Here is a 21,705-nt window from a genome sequence, read left to right as displayed (position 1 = left end):
GACTTTAACCATTTACAACTGCACTTGTGATGATGTTAATAATGCAGAGCAGAGGAAAAACTCATGGATACCAGCTGGAGGGTTGATTTATACAAAGATTAACTTACATGTCATATACATGTCCTCTCTTGCACAACACTGCATGCTGTGAATTCTATTAAAATATTGATCTTTTGTATGTGTTGTGATTACTTCAGTGTAGTCAGCATTGCAGTGTGTCTTTTGAATTAGAAGTTACTTGAGAAAATATGTCCCTATCTAGCTGTGTCATACTGTGACAGGTCTTGCACATGCTGTTTTGAGATTGGACTTGAATCACATAAAAGCATAATGATCACACATGTGGGGTTAGAAATAGCCACTGAACAAACGGTCTTAAACAAAAACAAAAAAACTGCCTTCTAAAATAATGGTTGGTGGTAGCAAGGCATCAAGGCATCTCTGAATCAAATATTGGTATACAATTCTGCCTTTAATATACCTTCGTTGTGACAAATTTTGAAGGCAGGAAGGCTTCATGCTGCCTTTAGTGTCAGCTGTCAGTATCTTGACAATGGTGCCCAAACAATAAATAAACAGAAGAGAGTGTTCAGTGTTGCTAACTTGCTAGGCTGTCCGAAACTAAGTTTATAGCTGGTGTCTTGATGACTTGTTTGACAGTTGAAGGCAGTGAGGCAGCTGGCAGCCGCCTTCCGTTTCAGACAGACCTAGTGTGTTGTTGTAATAGAGCCCTGCATGTCCCCTTCCCCATGCAAGCGAGTGTGGGCTTTCTGATTAGTGCCCACGTCACGTCACAGGAAGACAGGAAGAGGTTTCCACACGGCTGTGTCTTTTGCATAACATCACACCATCCTAGACATTCAGGTGACAGGAGAAACGGATGAGCAGAAATCTCCTTTATTTTAGCAACACTTCACATCCTGTTTTTAGGGGATGACTCCCAGTAGTTTCACGAGGGGACAGGAAGTCTGTGTTGAAGCAGCTGAACCGGGCCACTCATATCTACTGGTGTCCACCAGCAGGGTATCTCACAAAGGAAGCCAGCGCAGTCATGGTGGGGTTGGCACTGGCTGAGCGAGGCTCTCGCACAGGCTCTTCCCCTTTCACATTTGTGTCACAGTGCCACCCACACACTGACACCCTTTCTAAAAAAAAAACAGCCCATATACTGTGTTGATGGAAAATTCACTATTGCAAAATGTGTGATTCTGTCACACGACCAAAAAGAGGAAGATCATGTCCCTTCTTCTCTTTATTCTACCACTCTCTCTCTCTCTCTCTCTCTCTCCAACCACACTTTTCAGATGGGTAAAAAATAGCTGATAAACGGAAAGTACAGTAAGCCTTGCCAGGCAGAATACAAGATGTGAAACTGTTTGCTGCGCAGAAAATTAACCCCATGTACAATAAAGGGGGCAATAGAAATAGAAAATAAACAGAAATAATAAACAGAAACAAATACATGTTGTGTGTTAGAATGAAAGGCACCATGTTTTGAAAATGGCAACCCTTGCCACAAAAAAGAGAAAGAAAGCAGACCCAGAGAGCTGAAAAGAAAATATGAGGCGGAAGCTACACTCATGTGTTGCATTGTTTGTGCCTCATAGCCTCCAGGATGAGGAAGGACAATGACCATCACTTCCTGTTTGGTCCGGCGATGACAAAAAGCTACAAGGTACCAGGAAATCTGTGCTATAGATCATTTGTGTATACTGAACTGCAGGCCATGCATAGCATTAGCTGAGTATGAAAAGTCAATTACAGTAATATACTAAAAAAGTAGCTTGGCCTACATTCCTAACAGCTTATGATATTTGATCAAAAAGTAATCTGACAGATATAGTATTGAAGTTTACACTTTATTGTCCACTTATATTGTATTATATATTTTATTATCAAAGTTTTTATGTGAGTGACTGATATGACCAGTCAGAATAATTCCCATGGGCTCAAAACCCTCAGTAGGCAAGTTTCCATTAACCCTGAAAACACGCAATTCTAAATTGCGAAATGAAAAACGAGTAATGGAAATTCATATATATATATATATACCAGCATGCAATATATATATTTTTTTTTTTTACTCACAAATATCGCAAAAAAAGTTATACACTTGTCTGATGTGGTTTTTCAGACCTAACAGAATTATATTGGCTTGAGGTGAGGCATCAAATGCCTACTTCAAGCAATAACAAAATGCATAAATGCAGAATTTATAATTATAATTGTGGACAATCTCCACCCAAAATTGTCATACATTGTCTCTCTACAAAGTATAATTGATTTATTTTCCTCCTTTCGCATTCTGTAACCCTCAATGTCTAACTACCATGGCTTTTGGTGGCTGCAATTGAAGTCAAACTGCCGAAACTTATCAGATTTTAGTAGATCTGTTGTTCCATTTATCTGGAATGACTATCATAACAAGATAAAAACCCATATTTAAAACTGACCATTCGCCATTGTGTTTTTTCGACTTGTTGAAAATCTGTTAAGTTTTGCTCAAAGCTGTAATGGAAGCCTGGCTAGTGCTTCTGTCCTCATCCAGCCACTGCATGCTGGTAGTGAGTGGTCATCCCTGCTCTTCTGGTCTTTTCTCCTTAGGCCGTCCGCCCATCCTTGCCCGCTTCTCCATAATAAGTCCAGGTGGCTGCAGAGCTGCACAGAAGATATCAGACAGAACCATATGATCCAAAAACCATGTTGCCATCTGATATAGAGTACAGACAAAATAAAGACTGACACATTTAAATTTGATGTTTCGTGTGGGCTTGTGGGGACTTGATATCACTTGTGAAAGAATGAATGCTTTTGTAGGTAGGTATCAGTCATTGAGAAGTGATCTGTATAACAAAAAGAGACAACATTTCATACTAGAATATATCATTAGTCTCACATTCTTGCTCCAGTCTCAGTCGTTTCCTCTGGTTGCTTTGTTCTTCCTTTTCCACCTCATCTTCCCACTCCTCTTTCTCCTTCTCCTGCCTCATCACCCAGCCGTCACTGGGGTTCTGTGCACAGAGACTTCTTTTCATGTTCTCCAAGACCACCACTGTTCCCCCCAAGGGTAAGAGGGAGAGACAGGTAAGAACACATTGTGTGTGTGTGTGTGAGAGAGAGAGAGAGAGCAAGAGATACAGTCATCATACAAAATGAGAAATGAAAAAGTAATCACTCTCCTATCAACCATGTACTGTATACTTGTGGCTGCACAAGCTAATTCTAGACAAAGAGACTGTATGTTTCTGGGCATACAAAGGACATCTTGGTCAAGAAGTGTCTACTAAATGTAATTTAATGTAATGTAATGTAACATCTTACCTGGCTGGAGAGATAGTGTGAATGCAGACACTTTCGGTTTCTCTGTGCCCGTACAAAGGTCCACAATTTCGTCTGTCTTGCTATTCTCTGCGGCCAGGACATCCTCATCAGTAGCGTCCTGAATAGGTGAGACACAATTCTGCGGACGAATAACAAATGGCAGCAATGTTTGTATACTGTGGTTTAAGTTGTTGATAGCAAAGTTAGCATTTCTTGCTAACTTCCCCAAGGCCACACCAGACCACGCCAGATTGAAATCTTCTCCTTGTCTTTCCAATTAACACCATTATGGCACCAACATTATTATGAGGAATGTTTTAGGTTATATCTGATGAACACAAGAACTTTTGTCATACAAAAAAGTGCCTAAAAGTGACATAAATGTGATATAAAATGTACAGTTGTCGTATACAACATTTGCATGACAAATCTTTTTAAATGGCAAAACACATTATTGTTTTCCTGTTTCCCTTTACTGAAATAAGATAACAAGAGCCAAAGTAACTGGATAGTCACATGGAATGATAAAAATTTATGTTTCATGACATGCTTTATCATAAAGCTAACTGTTGTTTTGTTTACAGTTTTTTTCAGTCGCTAACAAGCGTTTGTCTAATCAGTTGACACATTTTCAAAACTCTAAACACAATTAGCACAGCATCGGTCTTTTGTGGCCATACCATTCACACATTTCATGTCGTTTTCACCCAATATGCAGTCAGTGAACACATTTCCACAATGCTTACATTTTCTTAACAAACAAGCTATACCTCCCAACAAAACTATGGATTGTTTTAGTAGTATTTACGAATGTTAACACACAACATCCCACAATGGCAAACACAATATTCCAAACCTTAGATACAGTATAAAAACCTCTGCTTCTGCTACCAAACGGTTTTTATCCCAGGTGCATCGCCTTTGATAATATCAGATGCGATGTTGATGAAAACATGTGGCCTAACTCTGAAGATCGCAGAGATTAGATACAGTAATTTTGTGCTTTTTTTAGTTCCCCCCTTTTTATCTGGGCTTTTTGCTGTTTTTTTTTCTTCAGAATGCTCTTGTGTGTTTCATGGATATTTTGTTCACTGTAAGCAATACTGTAAAACTTTTTCTGTTCTATCGTACTGTAAAACAGTATTTCTACTGTACCTCCTGTAGTAAACAGTAAAGGAAAAAAAAACTGATTTGCTTTTCACTGGAATGCTTTTGAATGTGAACATTACATGTGGACATACAGTTCCCAACCAAGAAATTCAGTGTAAAAACGGTGGATTGCATGTTTTGCATGCAAATACCTGTAAAACTGAAACATAAAAGTCTATGCAGTTTCTGTAATGTCAACAATAGCCAGTATTTTGAAACCTGGTGTACTTTGATTGACTGCATGTACCTTGTGAAGTGAAAACAAGTGTTATTCTATGACATAATAATTTCATTTTGTGTCTGATTTCCAGTGTTTTGGTAAAGTTAGTGTGTGCAGAAAAAGATGTGTTAGTATATATTTAACAAAATGTGTTTTTGAGAAGAACATTATCCATTTGGCCAATTGTGTTTTGTAGGTGTGAGTCTGTGTTAAGAGTTTAGAAAAAGTATCTGAAGTATGGTTAAGTGCTTGTTAGCGATTGAATAAAACTGTAATTCATGTCAGGTGAATAACCCAAAACAGTTCCAAAAAAAGTTGCAGAGCTAGTTTTGGCCTTTGAACATGCAAATCACCACTCAAATGTTCCTCTCCCCCAACCCTGCCACTGCTGAGACAGATGATATGAAAGACAGCCAGTGTATACATCCAGTATACCTGAGTCTTCCTCCAAAGTAATGGATCTATGAGTATGTTTACATGGACATTCATATTCTGATATTAACCCGATTAAGACAATATTCCGAATGAAAATTCTGATCTTTGTCACATTTTTAAGGTGCATTGTATGCATGCATACACCTTAATCACATTCTAACATCCTATAATTTTCTGTAGACACTTTCAACTGTCTAGTAATGAGCTATGGTGTGTTACATGAGTATGAATAGAATATTCTATCAAAAACTTATGTAAACACCATAATCACAATATTTTCTTATACTGAATAACATCAATACTCGGATCATTGCTGTGCATGTAAACATAAGCTGCTTTCAGACCTGCAGTACGTGTATGTCTGCATGTTCTGCGGACCACCGTTTGAAAAAAACGGTGTAAACGGAGTATGAGCATATACTGTGGAGGACTTGTCTGAAAGCAGCTAAAGTCAATGTATTTTAACTCTCCCTTGCACAGGGACGTAGCACAAGATCCTGGGGCCATATGCATAGGCAGTCCTGATGGGCCCCCATAATAAATATAATAAAATATATTCCAGACTTTTCAAGGGCCCTCCCTCCCCTTGGGGCCCTAGTAATCAGTACTGGTTTTACCCCCAGTGCGTCGCCCCTGCCCTTGCAAATGATGCCTTTGCATTCCTCACCTGCAAATTAAACTCTCCCAGTCTCTGCTCACTCTGAGAGCCAGGCGACTCCAACGAGGATGACGACGGTGTAGGTGGTGATGATGAGGAGGACGAGGAGCTGGGGGAGTCTGCTGGGGGAGTCGCCTTGACCGGAGCCTCCCATGGACTCTTGACTGCTTTGGCACGGCCAGACTCTGACAGGTCTAAAGGGGTGTCGTTGTCCACGATGTCATCTGGCACACCATCCACACCCTCACCTGGCTCACCTGGCACACCCACTGCATCAGCAGTCTTCCAGCTCTGGCTGGTCTCTGAAGCTGAGGCTGGCCTGGACCTAGCTGTCTCTTCCATATTTGTGACACCCTCGTCGTGTTCCGACAGGCTCTTTGGGGCGTCTCCGTTGCCTTTCATTGCAGGGTTGAGGTTAGCCCAGAATCTCTGTGCACTGAGGACCCTCTCCTGGGCACTTTGGTGGGACGTGCCGTGGATCATGGCCGGCAACTGCAGCATTTTGGGGTTGTGGTGGATCACCGTGCCTCCCTCAGCCATGACGGACATGGTCACCCAGTCGGGGTTGTCCGGCAGCTGCCAGGGTTGGGGGAACTTGTGGGTTTTGATGGGTTGTGGTCGGTAGGGGATCGGGGCGTGGACCTTTGAGGGTCCCCATTTTTCCGCTGGTGTGGTGGGTGTGGAGTTAAAAGGGTTGTTCTTCAGCAAGAGCATTGAGGCTGGGTACAAACTTTCTGATGCATCCGTGCTTCTGGCTCTGAGGAAAAAAGGGTGGCAAGGAAGGTTTCAAGCTGAGGGACAGCACAAGTATACACACCATCATTTTGAAACCCTTTTTGTGAAATGTGTGCATTTGAACATTCACGCTCTTGGTTATGATGGTCATAGCACAGTGCTAGTAATGGTAAACGAGGCCCAGTGTATATTTCCTAGGGTGATCAGATGTCCTCTTTTTCCAGGACATGTCCTCTTTTTGAGATCTAAAAATCATCCAGGATTTTGTTCTTCTAGAGCCTCAAAAGTGTGTACACCCAATTTGCATTGCGTTTCTCTCTGTCGTTCATAAATTAGTCTAAAATAGCCTTTTGTAGCAGTGTTTTCTCTTGTGCCCTCTTTTTCACAAACCAAAACGAGGACACAATCTGGTCACCCTATATGTCCTGTATATAAAATAACCAGAGGCGGACATCCCGGGTCCAGAAAGTAAAAGTGCTGCCATAGCTGCTGGGTAACATTCTGGGTTACTAGCTATTGCATGCTAGTCCAGCTCCTTAAACATTACACTACCACCACCCCAGCAGAGGCAATATCACTAACTATCTAATCTACCTGGCTGCTAATTAGGATGAGCTGGTTTACTAAATGGTTGGATCAAATATTTGGTAGGACTTACTTTCTGAACCCGGGATGTCCGCCTCTGAAAATAACACCTGCTCTTTGTGACGTAGTAGTAGAATAGACTACCTTCTCTGTGGAGCTGGGGGTTTCCGGCCGATGTTCTGCACCGTCCTCCAGACCGCGGTCAGAGGTGACGGCTGGGAGAGAGGAGGGGTGTTGTACTGACTCAGCTCCTGTGGTGATAAGCACAGTCATCCATCATCCTCAGAGAGAATTTACTGAGAGCCAATTCCTTTTCATGCGGAAAACAACCCATCGTGAAAGCTTATATAGGTTTTGATATAATACCTCTGAGGGAGAGTGGTGACAGTAGCCATGTGAGATGTATGTTTTTATTAATTATATGGAACTGCTTGATTTAAAAAGCTGACCTCTGATGACGTTGGTAATTTTATGATATAGGCCTACACAATATCATCTTTTTGAAATTATCCCTTTCATTGGCTGTGAGGTAACAGAGTAAAAAGGGGAAGTTTCCACATAGGAGCCTGTGACATTAGCCTATGAGCTGGTAAGAAGATTGGGCGGTGTTCACAGAACAAGAGCCTTGAGAACACCCAGAGAAGTTTAAGCCATAGCACCCAGAGAAGTTGAAGTCATAGTGTGTGTGTGTGTGTGTGTGTGTGTGTGTGTGTGTGTGTGTGTGTGTGTGTGTGTGTGTGTGTGTGTGTGTGTGAGTGTGTGTGTGTGTGTGTGTGTGTGTGTGTGTGTGTGTGTGTGTGCGTGACACTCACAAAACTCTGTGGCTGGCTCATTCCATCAACAGGCTTGCTGTCTATATGACAAGATTGAAGACAGACAACATACACAATAAGTATATAATTGGATAATGAATGAATTAATCTATGAAAAATTCCTAAAACCAACTGATAACCAACAATTTTAATTTATATTATTTTAAATATTTATCTATTTCCATATATATATATATGTGTGTGTGTGTGTGTGTGTGTGTGTGTGTGTGTGAGAGAGGAAATGGTGTCGTTGAGAACTCGGTTCAGAACGTCCACACTACACAAGTGTAAATGGTCATTGCTCATTGCAGTGTTTCTCTGCTGTTAATACCCTCAGTCATGGAGAGGCCGCTGTGCCCTGCCTCACTCTTTTGGATGGTGCCCCCTGTTGGTGAAGCGGTAGACATTTGGGCAGCACTAAGCAGCAGAGACAGTGGAGAGCCTGGTGTTGGTGATCGCTTCACTTCTGGGGATGCTGTCTCAGCCAAGCGCCCATTCTGATTCCTAAAACAACAGTGAACACATTCATAGGAAAGAGAGAAAAAAAAACATTTGATCTGTTTGTGATCATGGCCCGTGTCTTTCAAAATAATACAAATAAACCACATAGCTGTGCAGGATTGCACAATTTGTGGGATAATAGATTCAGATACCCCTGAATCAGATACAGCAGGGGAAATAAGTATTGAACACATCAAAAAAAAAATCAGTAAGTACACTTCCAGTGAGGTTATTCGCATGAAATTTGCACCAAACATTAGTATTAACTCAGGTAATCCACACATATAAAAAAGTCCATAGGTAAAGTCCATAACTACTGAACACACTAAGAAAAAGCAATACACCAAGGCAAGGAACGAGCTGGAATCTGTAACAAGGTAGAGAGTAATTATCCCTCCTATCTGTGCAAATTAAGATAAGCTGGGTTAGTACATATCGATGGGCTATGAAAAGGTTTTTCGTCACCACAAAAAAAACATCTCATGATGGATAAAAGCAAAGAGCTCTCCCTTCGCATGTTTTGCATTGTTGCAAAACATATCGATGGAACTGTTACAGATGCATTTCAATCTTCCGGTAAGCAGCATTGGGGCCATTATCTGCAAGTGGAGGGAACATCACTGCATCATCAACCGACCATGCACAGGAGCTCCTCACAATATTTCCGACCAGATAGTCAGAAGGATAGACAGAAGAGTAGCCTAAGAGCCAAGGACCAGTCAGAGAAAATTCCAGAAAGACTTGGAGGCAGCAAGTACAATTGTTACAGAGAAAATCATAGGTAATGCACTCCACCTCAATGGCCTCTATGTATGCTCACCCCGCATGACTCCATTACTGAGGAAAAACATGTTGAAGCTTGTTTTGGACCAGCCTAAGAAATACTGAGTGAATGTAGTCCGCAAAATTTAACTTTTTAGATGGCATACTACACATCATGTTTGGAGGAGAAATGGCACTGTACATCACCCTAAAAATACCACACCAACAGTGAGGTTTGGAGGTGGAGGCATCGCATGGTACTGGCAGACTTCATACAGTTAAAGTAATGAGGAATGGAGCCATTTTTTCAGGGAGAATCTTGCCATCCACAAGGATGATGAGGATGAGATGTGGGTCGACCTTTCAGCAGGACAACGATCCATAGCATACAGCAAAGGTTTCAAAGAAAGGAAATCAAGGCCCTGGCTTAAATCCAATTGAAGATTGATTTTGAAGATTGAATTGAAGAACTAAAAATCAGGATTTACAAGAGGGACCCCTGGAATATTCAAGATTTAAAGATTATCTGTTTAAAGGATGGGCCAAAATCACACCTGAATACTGCGACTGATTAGTTTCGTCATACAGGAAATGTCTGGAAGCTGTCATTACAAACAAAGGCTTTTCCACAAAGTATTTAAGAAATGCCAGTATGCATGTTCAATACTTTTTTCCTGTGTCATTCCACTTTATTACACTTTATTTATGGACTTTAATGTTTGGATTTTTTTTATATGTGTGGATTACCTGAGTTAATAACGTCGTCTGGTGAAAAATTCATACGATTAGCCTCACTGGAAGTATACTTATGGAAAGAAATGTTGACGTGTTCAATGCTTATTATTTCCCCTGCTGTATTTACAGAAACATCTATTGTTTCCCTCACCTATTTACGTCACATATCACCACTTATAAAGTTTCTAATACTGGATCTCAGGGGTGGATACCGTAGGGCCTACAGAGAAAAGTGTTTCTCAAAGTGTGGTCCGGGGACCACTGGTGGTCAGCAAGCTATCCCAAGTGGTCCGCGAGCAGACGTGGTAAAATATAATATAGATGAGTTGTTTGCAATATTGAACCAACTTGTATGCAAATCCAAACAGTTCTACTGCCTATGTATAAGCTACGGCAGTTGAAATCATATGAATCCTCTGACACAATAAGCAAGGTGCAAAGACAATAAGCAAGCTAGGTGGTCCGTGAGTTTTTTTATTTTTATTGGTTAAGTGGTCCTTGGTCTGAAAAAGTTAGAGAAACACTGCTGTAGGCAACTCCTCAGAAGCTGGAGGGGAGATGGGCTCACCTCAGAGCTGTACGCAGGTTCTTGACCTCCTCATACAGTCTCTTGTTGTCCCTTCTCAGTGTGGCTATCTCCCTCCCTACATGGAGTGGAGGAGAATCAGGGCTGTCAGTTGAATGTCAATCAAAGCTATGCCAGTATGGAGGCATAAATGTGCCAGACGTTATTGAAGAATATGTATGCATTTCAGATATTTTGTTTTCTGTCCCTAAATGTGTATATTACATGAACTTTTTTCAATTTCCGTCAAATTGCAATGCGGAAAATAATGAAGTGATGTTACAATTATTTTTTATTGAAAACATGTACTGGTAATTAAAATTGTCATTTTGCTTCAACAACTTCTGGCACATTTATACTTCCCTGGCAGTACTACCTTGGAAACACTGTCTGTGACTGACTAGCAGGCAAGTGACTTGGAGAGTTGACAGTTTTATTTTAAGCAAACTCAGATAATATAGCCTAAGTAAATGCTATATATACTCAAAATACTGTATACCGTGTAATAATACGTTTTTCGGACAACTTACTACTCGTAAGACGAGCACATTGGACAAATGGATTGCACCATTAGTTGGTAAGGGCTGCTACCTAGGGTTGAGATGTGCTGGAGGCTCTGGAGCTGAGACGTCTCATATTCCTGCTGCCTTCTGTTGGCCACATCCTGCGTCACAGTACAACGGTCACACAGCCCTGCCCGCAACCTAGTATGAAGGTCACACACAAAGACACACACACAACAGGACCTCACCTTCACGTTTACAACACCACCCTATTGTTCCATTTAACCTATTTTCTCCCTTTAACAAGTATAGCAGGGCCGGTTCTAGCGTAGTATATTAAGGTGGGCTAGTAGAAATATTGGGTGGGCAACATAGCAAACATGAAACTGTGGTCAAACTGAATCAAAACAACCTTAACAAAAACAGCTGGTTGAGATGTTTCTTTTTTTTTTAGTTTCATTCATTCAAGAGGTTGACAACAGTCAGGATGATAGAACACTAACTGATTTTGTTTAATTACTAATGGTCTAAAATATTAGTCTGTATCTGTCCTCTTTCCTCAAATCACCCTCTGACACTGTTATTATAGTTATTATATAGGTATTACAACTACCACTTTTTTAACCACAATAACTGTCAATTTGTATCTATTGTAATGTTCATATATTGTGTGTGTGTGTGTGTGTGTGTGTGTGTGTGTGTGTTTGTATTATTGCTATTGAAATGTTGTCACTGTGTGTTTGCATGTTATATCTAAACCTAGGCTTTGTTTGGGTGGGCAAAACACAATGTTTGTTCTGCCCACCACTGCCCTAGAGTCGGCCCTGAAGTATAGCAGAGGCTTTACACCCAAATCCTCTGCATAACACACACACACACACACACACACACACACACACACACACACATACAGAGAGAAAGAGAAAGAGAGAGATACACTTCCCACCTATTCTCAAGTTGTTTGATGTTTTCAGTCAAAGAGCGCTGCTGGTCTCGAAGCTGCTGGTTCCTACCGAGGAGCTCCTCAATTCGTTTTGCATCACTGTACAAGACAATGACAAGTCATTAAGCTTTTCATATGCACGACTCATTTTGTTGGATGAACTAAATCACTAGAGCACAAGAGTGTACAAACTTATATTAGGTAGTGGGCTAGATTTTTTGGAATGAGACCTCATGAGGGTCGTCACTGTCATGGTCATTAGCATTCTTCTGCATATTGTCATATACTGCTATACCCTACTTCCATGTGAGTTTTTTCTGCCTCTTCCTTCCAGAGGATGGTTTGTAGTGCTAGGTTTAATCAATTTATTATATAGATATGTTGCTTATTACACATTGTTAAACATTGTTAAAAAACTGAATGTGAATATCTTTTTCTTTTCTAATTTTCCCTTCCCTTTTCTAATTTTCCCTTCCCACCTAAAACATCTGGGGTGCCTTATAAAACCAGGTAGGCCTGATCTGGCCCCCGGGCCTTAAGTTTGACACCCCTAGAGGAACTTTCTAGCCTAGAAATCTAGACGCACAGCGGCGGCAAATTAATTTGCTCAGCCTGTACGTCTAGTATCAAACCATAGGGATTTCTATTGGCTGACGCCGTGGACGTCATCCAATCACAGCGCTCTATTTTGTTAGAGAGTCTTAAGGCGGGTTTAACAGGATAACGACAGTCCTGCGACGGTGAACAACGTTGGCGTCAACTTTGGAGGAGTTGGACTTTTTTTTTTTTTAAACACAATGCACTTAAGTCATTCCTTTCGAAGAAGGATGTATTTGCCGTTTTGCCGACCGGATACGGATATGGTCGTAGTGCTGGCCTATTGCATGCCTAGGCAGTTTGAAAGACAATTCTCTGCCCGCCCCTTGGATTAAGCGAGGTGAATGGTTCGATTCCAGACTATACATTTCAATGATATAGGATGGCCCGCCAGGCTAGGAACTTTCCCTTTCTTAAACTGTTGTGTATTATTTCACATGACATTGGATAATGCACTTACGTGTTCTTTTGATTTGTCAATCCAAGCATTTTTTCCTGCCATCCTATGAAGGCAAACAGAACAGAATAAAACATACAAAAGACCAGAACTTCACACCTGTCCAATGTTCACTCAGAGTAATTTACACTCTTAAAATGAATGTGTTAGAAACAACACAAACTGTGTTGTCCCTATCTAAACATAGATGTTAAATACAACACAAGTTGTGTTATTTTCAACACATTTGTTTTAAGAGTGTAGTTATCAATCAAAAACAGGACCTGCTCACATTGCACAGCAACGCAATACAGTAAAGGAAGGAGTATTACAGTGCCTGTAGTTGCACAGTGTCTCCAGCAGGTGGAGCAGTGACATGAGACTACATCTTACCTTCTACCTCCTGCTTATAGACTTCCTTCAGTTTCTGCAGTGCCTCCCCAAAACTCTCCATCGTGCAGCCGTGATAGAGTTTTGATAGAGGAAATGGATAAAACTGATAGGGGGAGAGATAAAAATAAACTTTAAAAAGTAACCAGACTGGTTTTCTCCGGTAAAAACACAACAGATATTTCGTAACATCCCCAACATTTTCTGATATTTGAATCTCAGTATCCCTTGAATCTGTACATTTTATACAGAGGTGAAACATATTTGGACATAAAACAGGTTACATTGTTCATGAGTATTTTTTTTTATCATTTAATGATTGCTTCTGCTCTTATAAGACATACGGTTATCATCCTAAGAGAACACATTACTTTAAATACTTTGTCAGTCTGATACATACTTGTACAACATAGCCAAAACTGCATAGGTACACAGTTAACTCTGGTAAAGGGGCTTGTAGGTTATAACAGCTCCTGTCTGTGTTTATGAAATAACCAACTGATTCCCTCCCAAGCCATGCCTTGGGCACAAGTTGTCTCTACCTCCTCACCACACTGTTATATTGGCATGTCGGGATACGCTTCAAATAGTGCATTAATGGGTGCAAGAGAGAACCTGTTTGACAATGTGAAGTCATACATTTTCATCAGGCCTCCTTGCTCTTGGACATGGACAAAAACACACATGCAAGCGTTTAGTCAAAGGTTCTTCACAGTCAACACTGCTATGTTATGCTTATGCCTGAAATGAAACATTCTCTATGTTTAAAAGAACACAGACACTGACTGTACTTTTTAAAAATCTGAATGCTCCTGAAGAATTGAAGTTAGCCTGTTACAGTATAATTTAAACGAGCTGATCAATATTTCACTGTAATTTGATTAGACATTTCTGACTCTTTCGTGTTGTTTCAGAAGAGAACAGTTTGATTGCATTTGAAGGTGCTTTGATTGGTTACGATTTGAAATCAATGAGAAAGAGCGGCCTATTGAAACAAAGAGGTGATTGTGTAATTCTTCAGAGATAGGAAATGAGCACATGATACAAAACAACAATGGATACATAACACAAAACAAATTGCAGCAAACAAGATCTATGACAGTTCAAAGGACATTTGGACAGTGACCACAGTAAAGTTAGTTTAAAGGGATACCAGGAAAGCCTGATGCTTTTTCTCTATGAAGCTCCCCCTACCGTCTGTACATGTCGATACATGTGCGAGCCCTCGCTCGGTCTGAAGCTCTTTTCCTTTTCTTTGCATCTTCCGTCAAGGGTTTTCGCTGCTTATTCGCCGGCTCTGCCATTATACACACGTTTGCAACAATCCCTAGCGTTTTGTTAGCCTGCCTCTGTGCTGGGGATGCAGGATGTAAACTGATCCTGCTTCTCATGATGTCTGAGACTTTGTGAGACTGAAGGTCGGCGGGTAGGATACACCGAACTTGCAAGTGGGATATTCTTCCTACAGGCAGTAGGGGCGGGCGAGAGAGTCTTCATTCGCCCGGTAATGAGTCATTTAACCATATACCAACTTACAAAGATGATTAATTAACATGAAAACGTTGCCTGGTATCCCTTTAACGTTTAACATCATTCAACATTCAAAAAGTACTGTGCAGCATGGAGACTGGCATCCCTTATACAGTAGCCTCAAAGCAGTTTTTTCAACATTTACAGTACCTTTTTAAAAAAATTTTTATCAGGGGTCCAAGCAGAGAAGCTGCGGAAACCCTATTGTTTTTGTTCTGATTATTCTTCCCTATTATTATTATTTTTCTGTGGCAGAACCGTTTCTACAGCCATAACCGTAATAGGTACAGACTCAAATTCTTTACCATAGGTCCCAAATTAGTGCATGATCTCACACAACAGGAATTACCCATTTTTGTCCATAGGGGGCGCTATAATAATCATATTTACGCTTTTGCTCATATCTCCAGAATCGTATGGAATTTTCTTCTTGTTCCTTCAGAGCTCCTGCATCCAATTAACCAGCCCCGGCCATTTCCATATTGCAAATTTTCTTGCCATTTATATCAAAAAACTCAAAAGTGAAACTAATCTATCTCCTCCTAGACCGATTCCCACAGAATTCGGTACACATCATCTACAGACCAAGTCTAACAAAAAAATCTTCTGAATTTTGATTTATCGACCGTTTTAAGGTTTTAAGTGTCAATTAACATTTGGGGAGTGGCTTATAATGATGTTGTGCCTATATCTGAACTTGTAAAGGTCCTATCCTATTCAAACTGGGTATAATCATTAGGACATTCTTTGGACGCACACTGAATTTTGTGAAATTCTGTCCACAGGGGGCACTGTCATTATCTCCAGTATGCCCGATCCTATTCAAACTTAGTACACATAATCATTACGACATTCTTTGGAGGCACACCGAATTTTGTGAAATCAATATCTCCAATATGTCCAATCTTATCCAAACTTGGTACATGTAATCAATACAACATTCTTTGGAGGCACACTGAATTTCGTGAAATTTTGTCCATGGGGGCACTGCAATAAGTAAAAATGTCCAATCTTATCCAAACTTAGTACTAGGGTTTAATCCAGGGAAACGGGCGTCTATTGTCATGTGGTAATGTCAGAGGCGCACCTTGTCAACAGGCAAGGCAGGCAACTGCTTGGAGCCCTGAGCTGCTAGGGGGCCCCCCGAGACCTGGTCTCAGTGCGTTTGCCGGTGGGACAAGCGAGAATTTCGTCCATAGAGATTGATTGAGTGATTTTGTGCGCTCCTGTCCTGTTGTACAAACAGTGCATCTGTGCATGTATGCTATGGCCTTATAAACAGAAGATCTGTGTTCAAAAGAGTTCAAAGAATCCGTACATATTTAGGCTACTGTGATAAACGTCAATCGAGGGTGCAAAGTGAGTTTGGCATTGACTCAATGAAGTTATTCTTAATTGGTTAATTGGCATGGGTCGGCAACAGGTGGCCAAAGCTGGCCCGCCACTGAAATGATTTGTACCAGCCAAATTATTCTGGCAGTCCAATTTTTTTTAATCTTTTATTTTACAATATCGATTTACATAGCCTAGGCCCTAGGCTATTCACCAATTAGACTGCGAGTGGGTGCTTAAACAAATATGAGAAAGAACACCCGAATGCACAGGATTCTGCTAGCTGTGCATAGCCCTCGACCAGCGCTTCAATATTGCGCTTTTGTGTTTCTGTTTGGAGCAGATAGGCTACCTTGAAGGTGGCGCTTTCGTAGTGGGGTATGATATTCTTTTCAAACAGTGACAGCGTTGTTGCATATCAGATATAGGCTTTGCATTTGTGAAACCGGGTAAGATGAATGCAAAATTTTCTTTCCATTTCTCTTTATAGGCCAAGCTATTTTTCTCCCAGCTTCAACTCCTGTAGTTCGCTTCTCACTCTGCATGCTAATATTTCTTGTAGGCAAACAATAAACATTGTAACATTGTCAGGAGATGGGTCAACCAAGTAGCCTATTTAAGAATAAAAGTAAGATAGACTTTATCCAAATACGTAATTAGAATAAGTCAGGCTCCAGAATAAACTGTCCATCAATGCTACAATTGTAGCCTAGTGCCTCGTGTTGTAGTGCCCACATTTACTATTCACAATATTGAAAGGGGAGATAAAACAGAGTTCATCAAGAAATAATAATTACTCATTTTGGGTATAGGACCCCAATAAAACTATTTCACTTCTATACTTTATATTTTGTAAAAAGTTTGTATTGGGTTTTTAAAGTAATTTACTGTATTTTATTCTATTTATTCATTTTTTACATTTATGTTTTATTCTTTAGGGTACATTTATATTTTCAAAATAACAAGGTTTTTCATGTCAGATTATTTACAGCCTAAAATATTGATGAACCCTGGTCGGTAGGGACCCCTAGGAATTTTAGGTTTAGGTATTTTTTTTTTCAATTCAGTTTTAAATAGGCCTATATGGCCCTATCTTTTTGCAGTGCGAAGTTGTACATTTCTGTGGGTCGTTTTCTTTAATTTAGTTGAACTTGTATGTGTTTAAAAGAGAAATATGCACTCTTAAAACCAATGTGTTGTCCCTATCTGCAGCCGCTTGCAAATCTTAACAGCCACAGAATGGATTTCGTTTAACAGAATGGTTTAGGAATCTTTCAATGGTTTAGGCCTACTTTAGCAGATTTCGTTAGTTTTTACAATGGAATTCTGTACAAATATTGGTTTTATAAGGGTTGCCTAGATTTTCAGAAGACAAGTCACAGACAATCCACCTGGCATTTCATAGCGCTGCAGCAGATGTCACGCACGCTCACTTGATAACACAGCAGAATTGATCATTGCAAACTGTGTTGATGATGGACATAAACTGTGCTCTTTTGCCCTAATAATGATACAAATAATATAAAAAATGTCAGTTTGGGATTTGGGAATGATATCGATACATTGGGCTTAAAACAAAACAAAACAAAAAAACAGCTATTTGAATGATATCGATACATTGGGCTTAAAACAAAATAAAAAAACAGCTATTTCCCAAGATTCCCGGGAAATGGGTCGTCTTTTCCTGAGATCTGATGTATCTAATTGGGGGATGCCACAATCGCCACACTAAAACAGTGTCTGCTGCCATAACTGTAATAGGTACAGACACCACATTTTTCACCAAATTTTCAATGGTCCCAAATCAATGTATGATCTCACAAAACAAAAAATACCAATTTCTGACCATAGGGGGCGCTATAATAAACAAATTTACGTTTTTGCGATATCTCTAGAACTGCATGACATTTTTGACAAATTATTCTTTCCACTTGTTCCGGCATCTAATGAATCCAGCCACACCCATTTCCATCATTCACATTTCCCCACCATTTTCACAAAACTCAAAGTGACAATTGGTCCAATTCATAAAAAATTCAGTACACATCATCTTCAGACCAAGACTAACAAGTTGGCTTGTTCCGATCTTTGATTCGTTGCTCAGTTTTACAGTTACGCATCAATCCATTGTTGAGGCGTGGCCTATAATTATTGTAGTGCCTATATAATTTCTTGTAAAGGTCCGATCCAATTCAGACTTGTTCAACACAATCCATACTACATTCTCTGGAAGCAAACCAAATATTTTACAATTTGGTCTATAGGGGGCACTACAGCCCCCACCTTCATCCTGCTAAAGGTCACTTCTTGCAATTTCCCATCCAAGTACTAACCAGGCCCGACGCTGCTTAGCTTCCGAGATCGGACGAGATCGGGCGTGTTCAGCGTGGTATGGCCGTAAGCACTTCTTGCAATTTCGATTGGACTCCGACAATCTCCGCTTGCGGATATATTTATTATTTTAATATTTTAGGATTTTCTAGGATTTTCTTTCAAAATATAAATCCTGTGCAACATCAACTCATGTCCCACACATACCTCATGGCTTTTGTCCCCTCAAATATAGCTTTGTATGATTTTATAGAAATTTTTACAAACTATAAATCCATTACGCTTTCTGACCAATTTATCTCAAGACATCAACTATGCAACATAGAGAATATGCCACATGGCTTGTTTTTCAAATATGCTTTTAAATGGTTTTTCTAGCACTTGGTCAGCATTTGTTGGTAGAGAACTCATCATGAGTGTGGAGTGGGTTGTGGGACGCCAGATACCACTGTTGAGCAATCTTGAGGAGTTGTAGGCCTATAATACTAGAAATGTAACATCTCTCCTGTGTATATCTGAGGCTATGGCATTCACATGCCACAAGCCTTTATTTTTAAACTTTTGTAGGATTCTTTAGCATTTTATAACTATAAATCCATTATGCTCCCTGACAGTTTACTTTATGACATCAAACCAACTGTGTGATATAGGGAATAATGTTAGATGCACTGCATTGTGCATTAATGCATCAATGCACTGTTAATTTAATTTTGAATGTCCTTGAAAGTTTGAAAATCCTCTCCTTACTTTCTCGAACTCCCAAGTATCCATCATAACCTGTTGCTCAGGCAGTGAAGTCCTGAGTTGTTCCTACTAGGGAACTATCTTAGTACATACAGCTCTGGAGACCACTGCACATTTTTCTGATGTCATACGGTTGCTGAGTGGCATTCGAATGAGTTGATGGTCATATTCAAATTTGCAGTGGTCTCTTAATTTTGAATATGACCATCAACTCATTCGAATGTCACTCAGCAACTGTAGGATGACAGAAAAAAATGCGCAGTAGTCTCTTAATTGTTTTCAGAGCTGTATGTAATTTTTTCAATTATGCATTCTTGGCAGGATTAGTGCACCTTGGTGTTTGATCTAGATGCCCAGGAAAAAAGATTGATCATCTGTGTGAATGAACTGCAGGGTTCCCACCTAAATGGGTATGAATGTATTTTGGCAAGTACATGTTTAACTGCTAAAACAATATTCCATGGCTTTGCCCCAAAAATGTCAAAATTTCCTGACTTTCCATGTCTGGAATAGACTCTACAAAATTCCATGATATTCATGATATTCCATGACCCGTGGGAACCCTGGACCTGGCTTGGCTCTGTGTAATATAATCAGCATCCTTGTTATTCAATCCACATGTGTGTGTGTGTGTGTGCATACAGTCAGTGGCATTCTAAGTGAGTGACACTAAATTTTTTCGGCCAAGGTTGAAGCAGGAACTTGGGCGGAAACCACTTGGGTGAGTGAGCACAAGGTGAAGGTGCTGGCACTTCTTACATGGATCTCTCAAACAGAACTAAGGTTTCTGATCACCAGCTCCAATTACAATCCAAAAGACTTATTTCAATGTTGCTCGGTGGACTATGGTTGTCTAATCAGTCTGAATTGACCAACCATGTTGCATTATGTCGAAATGTAGTCAAAAATGATCATGAAATCACAAGTGTAATTAAGAAGATCTGCATGCTTGACCTTGAAATTGATATGACTGGCTAAGGGTGTTTGTGGTTGAACCAACACAGCAAGACAGACCATGTCCACTTGTAAACTTCTAGTCCGCTTCCATCCCTTTCACCTCACTCAATAACAATAATAATCACTTCCAACAACTTAAATACTCACAATGAAACACACAGGGTGATCACATCGCAAAGTAAAACCCAGTCACAGAATTTGCATACGTACATTACACGTTCACACTTAAACAGAAGTTGCATGCTACATAATAATACCTGAATAAATCCCATGCCTGTGACACCCATAACACGTCATTATTAATGATCTCAGGAATCAAAGTGTTCTGTTCAACCACTCACCTCTGACAGTGTGCCTCAGGATATGAAATCTTCTCCTTGTCCAAGTTCTTAGTCATAAAGAACCCTCATTGACCCTTAAGTGTCAAACAGTGAGACGGAGAAACGGAGAAGCAAAGGGAGGGAGTGAGCGCAAGAAATGCAGAGTCGAGGAAAGACAAGGAAGAGATTTCCACAAGCCCTTGCAAGCCTTACACAAACACACCATCATGCACACACACACACACACTCATACATATACACTTAGATAGACACACATAAACGCACACACTCCACTGCCACCACCCTTTCTGATAGGAGAACAGGTTGGAGCAGTCCCCCTCCATTGCACATTAGTTCCAGCTTGGCCTGGTAAGACCAGTTCAGCAGAAATCCCAAATAACCGGAGGAACCGGATCTGCAGACTCTTACAGGCAAATAAAAGACCTGACAGAAGTACCTTGTTCAGATCTGATTATTTTCCTCCTTATCCACTCCTTCATTCTGAGGCCATAATTTCATTACTATACGGGGCAACACGGCTAAGCAATATGCTAAGAACACTGCACATGGCCCAATGTTGTAACTTAATGCCCTGGTAAAATTGTTTTCTTAATTTCATAACATGACCAAGATTGTAAACATTAGTGTGGGTGGTGATTCTGCACAATGCTGAGGTGTGTTTGTGGACACAGTATATAGGAGTTTCAAGTGAATGCAGTTCTAAGAAATGCGGTTGTGTATTACATTTAGAATGGACCAATGATAAAATAATCTGCTGTTTGCAAATGCTGAGTCAGCTCTCTTGATTGATCGGAGGAGAGTACAGTATGTCCATGATCAATTTGGCTATTTTGGACAGTGATGGCTTCAGGCTGGGTGTTAAGAAAAAATTAAATCTTGCAGATGGTATGAGAGTGTGGAGTCAAGCTTTACACCAATATTGTTTTGCTGCTGTTGAGCTAGAGGAAGTTCTATCCAGGAGTGGGAGTCTTCCAGGCAGGTGTTGAGGGATTGTCGAGATTGTGTTGGTGGCGTTGGGTTGAGTTTAATCTGGGTATCCAAAAGCTTGCATGGGTTGAGTTTAATGTAGACCTGAGAAGTCCATTAATAGAGATATCAGTTAAGGTATAAATTAATTGGTCTT

The 21,705-nt window shown here is 40.3% G+C and overlaps 1 protein-coding gene across 1 annotated transcript; it reads right to left on the bottom strand.

Annotated features, from left to right (window-relative positions):
• Positions 1-1,845: 1,845 nt before the first annotated feature.
• rbbp8l (retinoblastoma binding protein 8-like) lies at positions 1,846-20,891 on the bottom strand. Its single transcript, XM_076276052.1, has 13 exons — positions 20,583-20,891; positions 13,351-13,453; positions 12,982-13,024; positions 11,928-12,023; positions 11,070-11,182; positions 10,482-10,557; positions 8,247-8,419; positions 7,916-7,956; positions 7,248-7,354; positions 5,793-6,540; positions 3,322-3,460; positions 2,897-3,052; positions 1,846-2,658 (listed from the first exon to the last, which is right to left on the bottom strand). Exons 2-13 carry the CDS (start codon positions 13,409-13,411, stop codon positions 2,573-2,575), a joined length of 1,839 nt encoding a protein of 612 aa, XP_076132167.1. The 5' UTR covers positions 13,412-13,453; positions 20,583-20,891; the 3' UTR covers positions 1,846-2,572.
• Positions 20,892-21,705: the final 814 nt, after the last annotated feature.

The sequence above is a fragment of the Alosa pseudoharengus genome, unplaced genomic scaffold (assembly GCF_046254945.1).
Source record: "Alosa pseudoharengus isolate Yale_2024_CS ecotype anadromous, Long Island Sound unplaced genomic scaffold, YU_APseudo_1.1 YU_APseudo_1.1_scf_9, whole genome shotgun sequence".
In the NCBI taxonomy this organism is placed as follows: domain Eukaryota; kingdom Metazoa; phylum Chordata; class Actinopteri; order Clupeiformes; family Clupeidae; genus Alosa; species Alosa pseudoharengus.
This window is presented reverse-complemented; position numbering and strand designations above follow the sequence as displayed.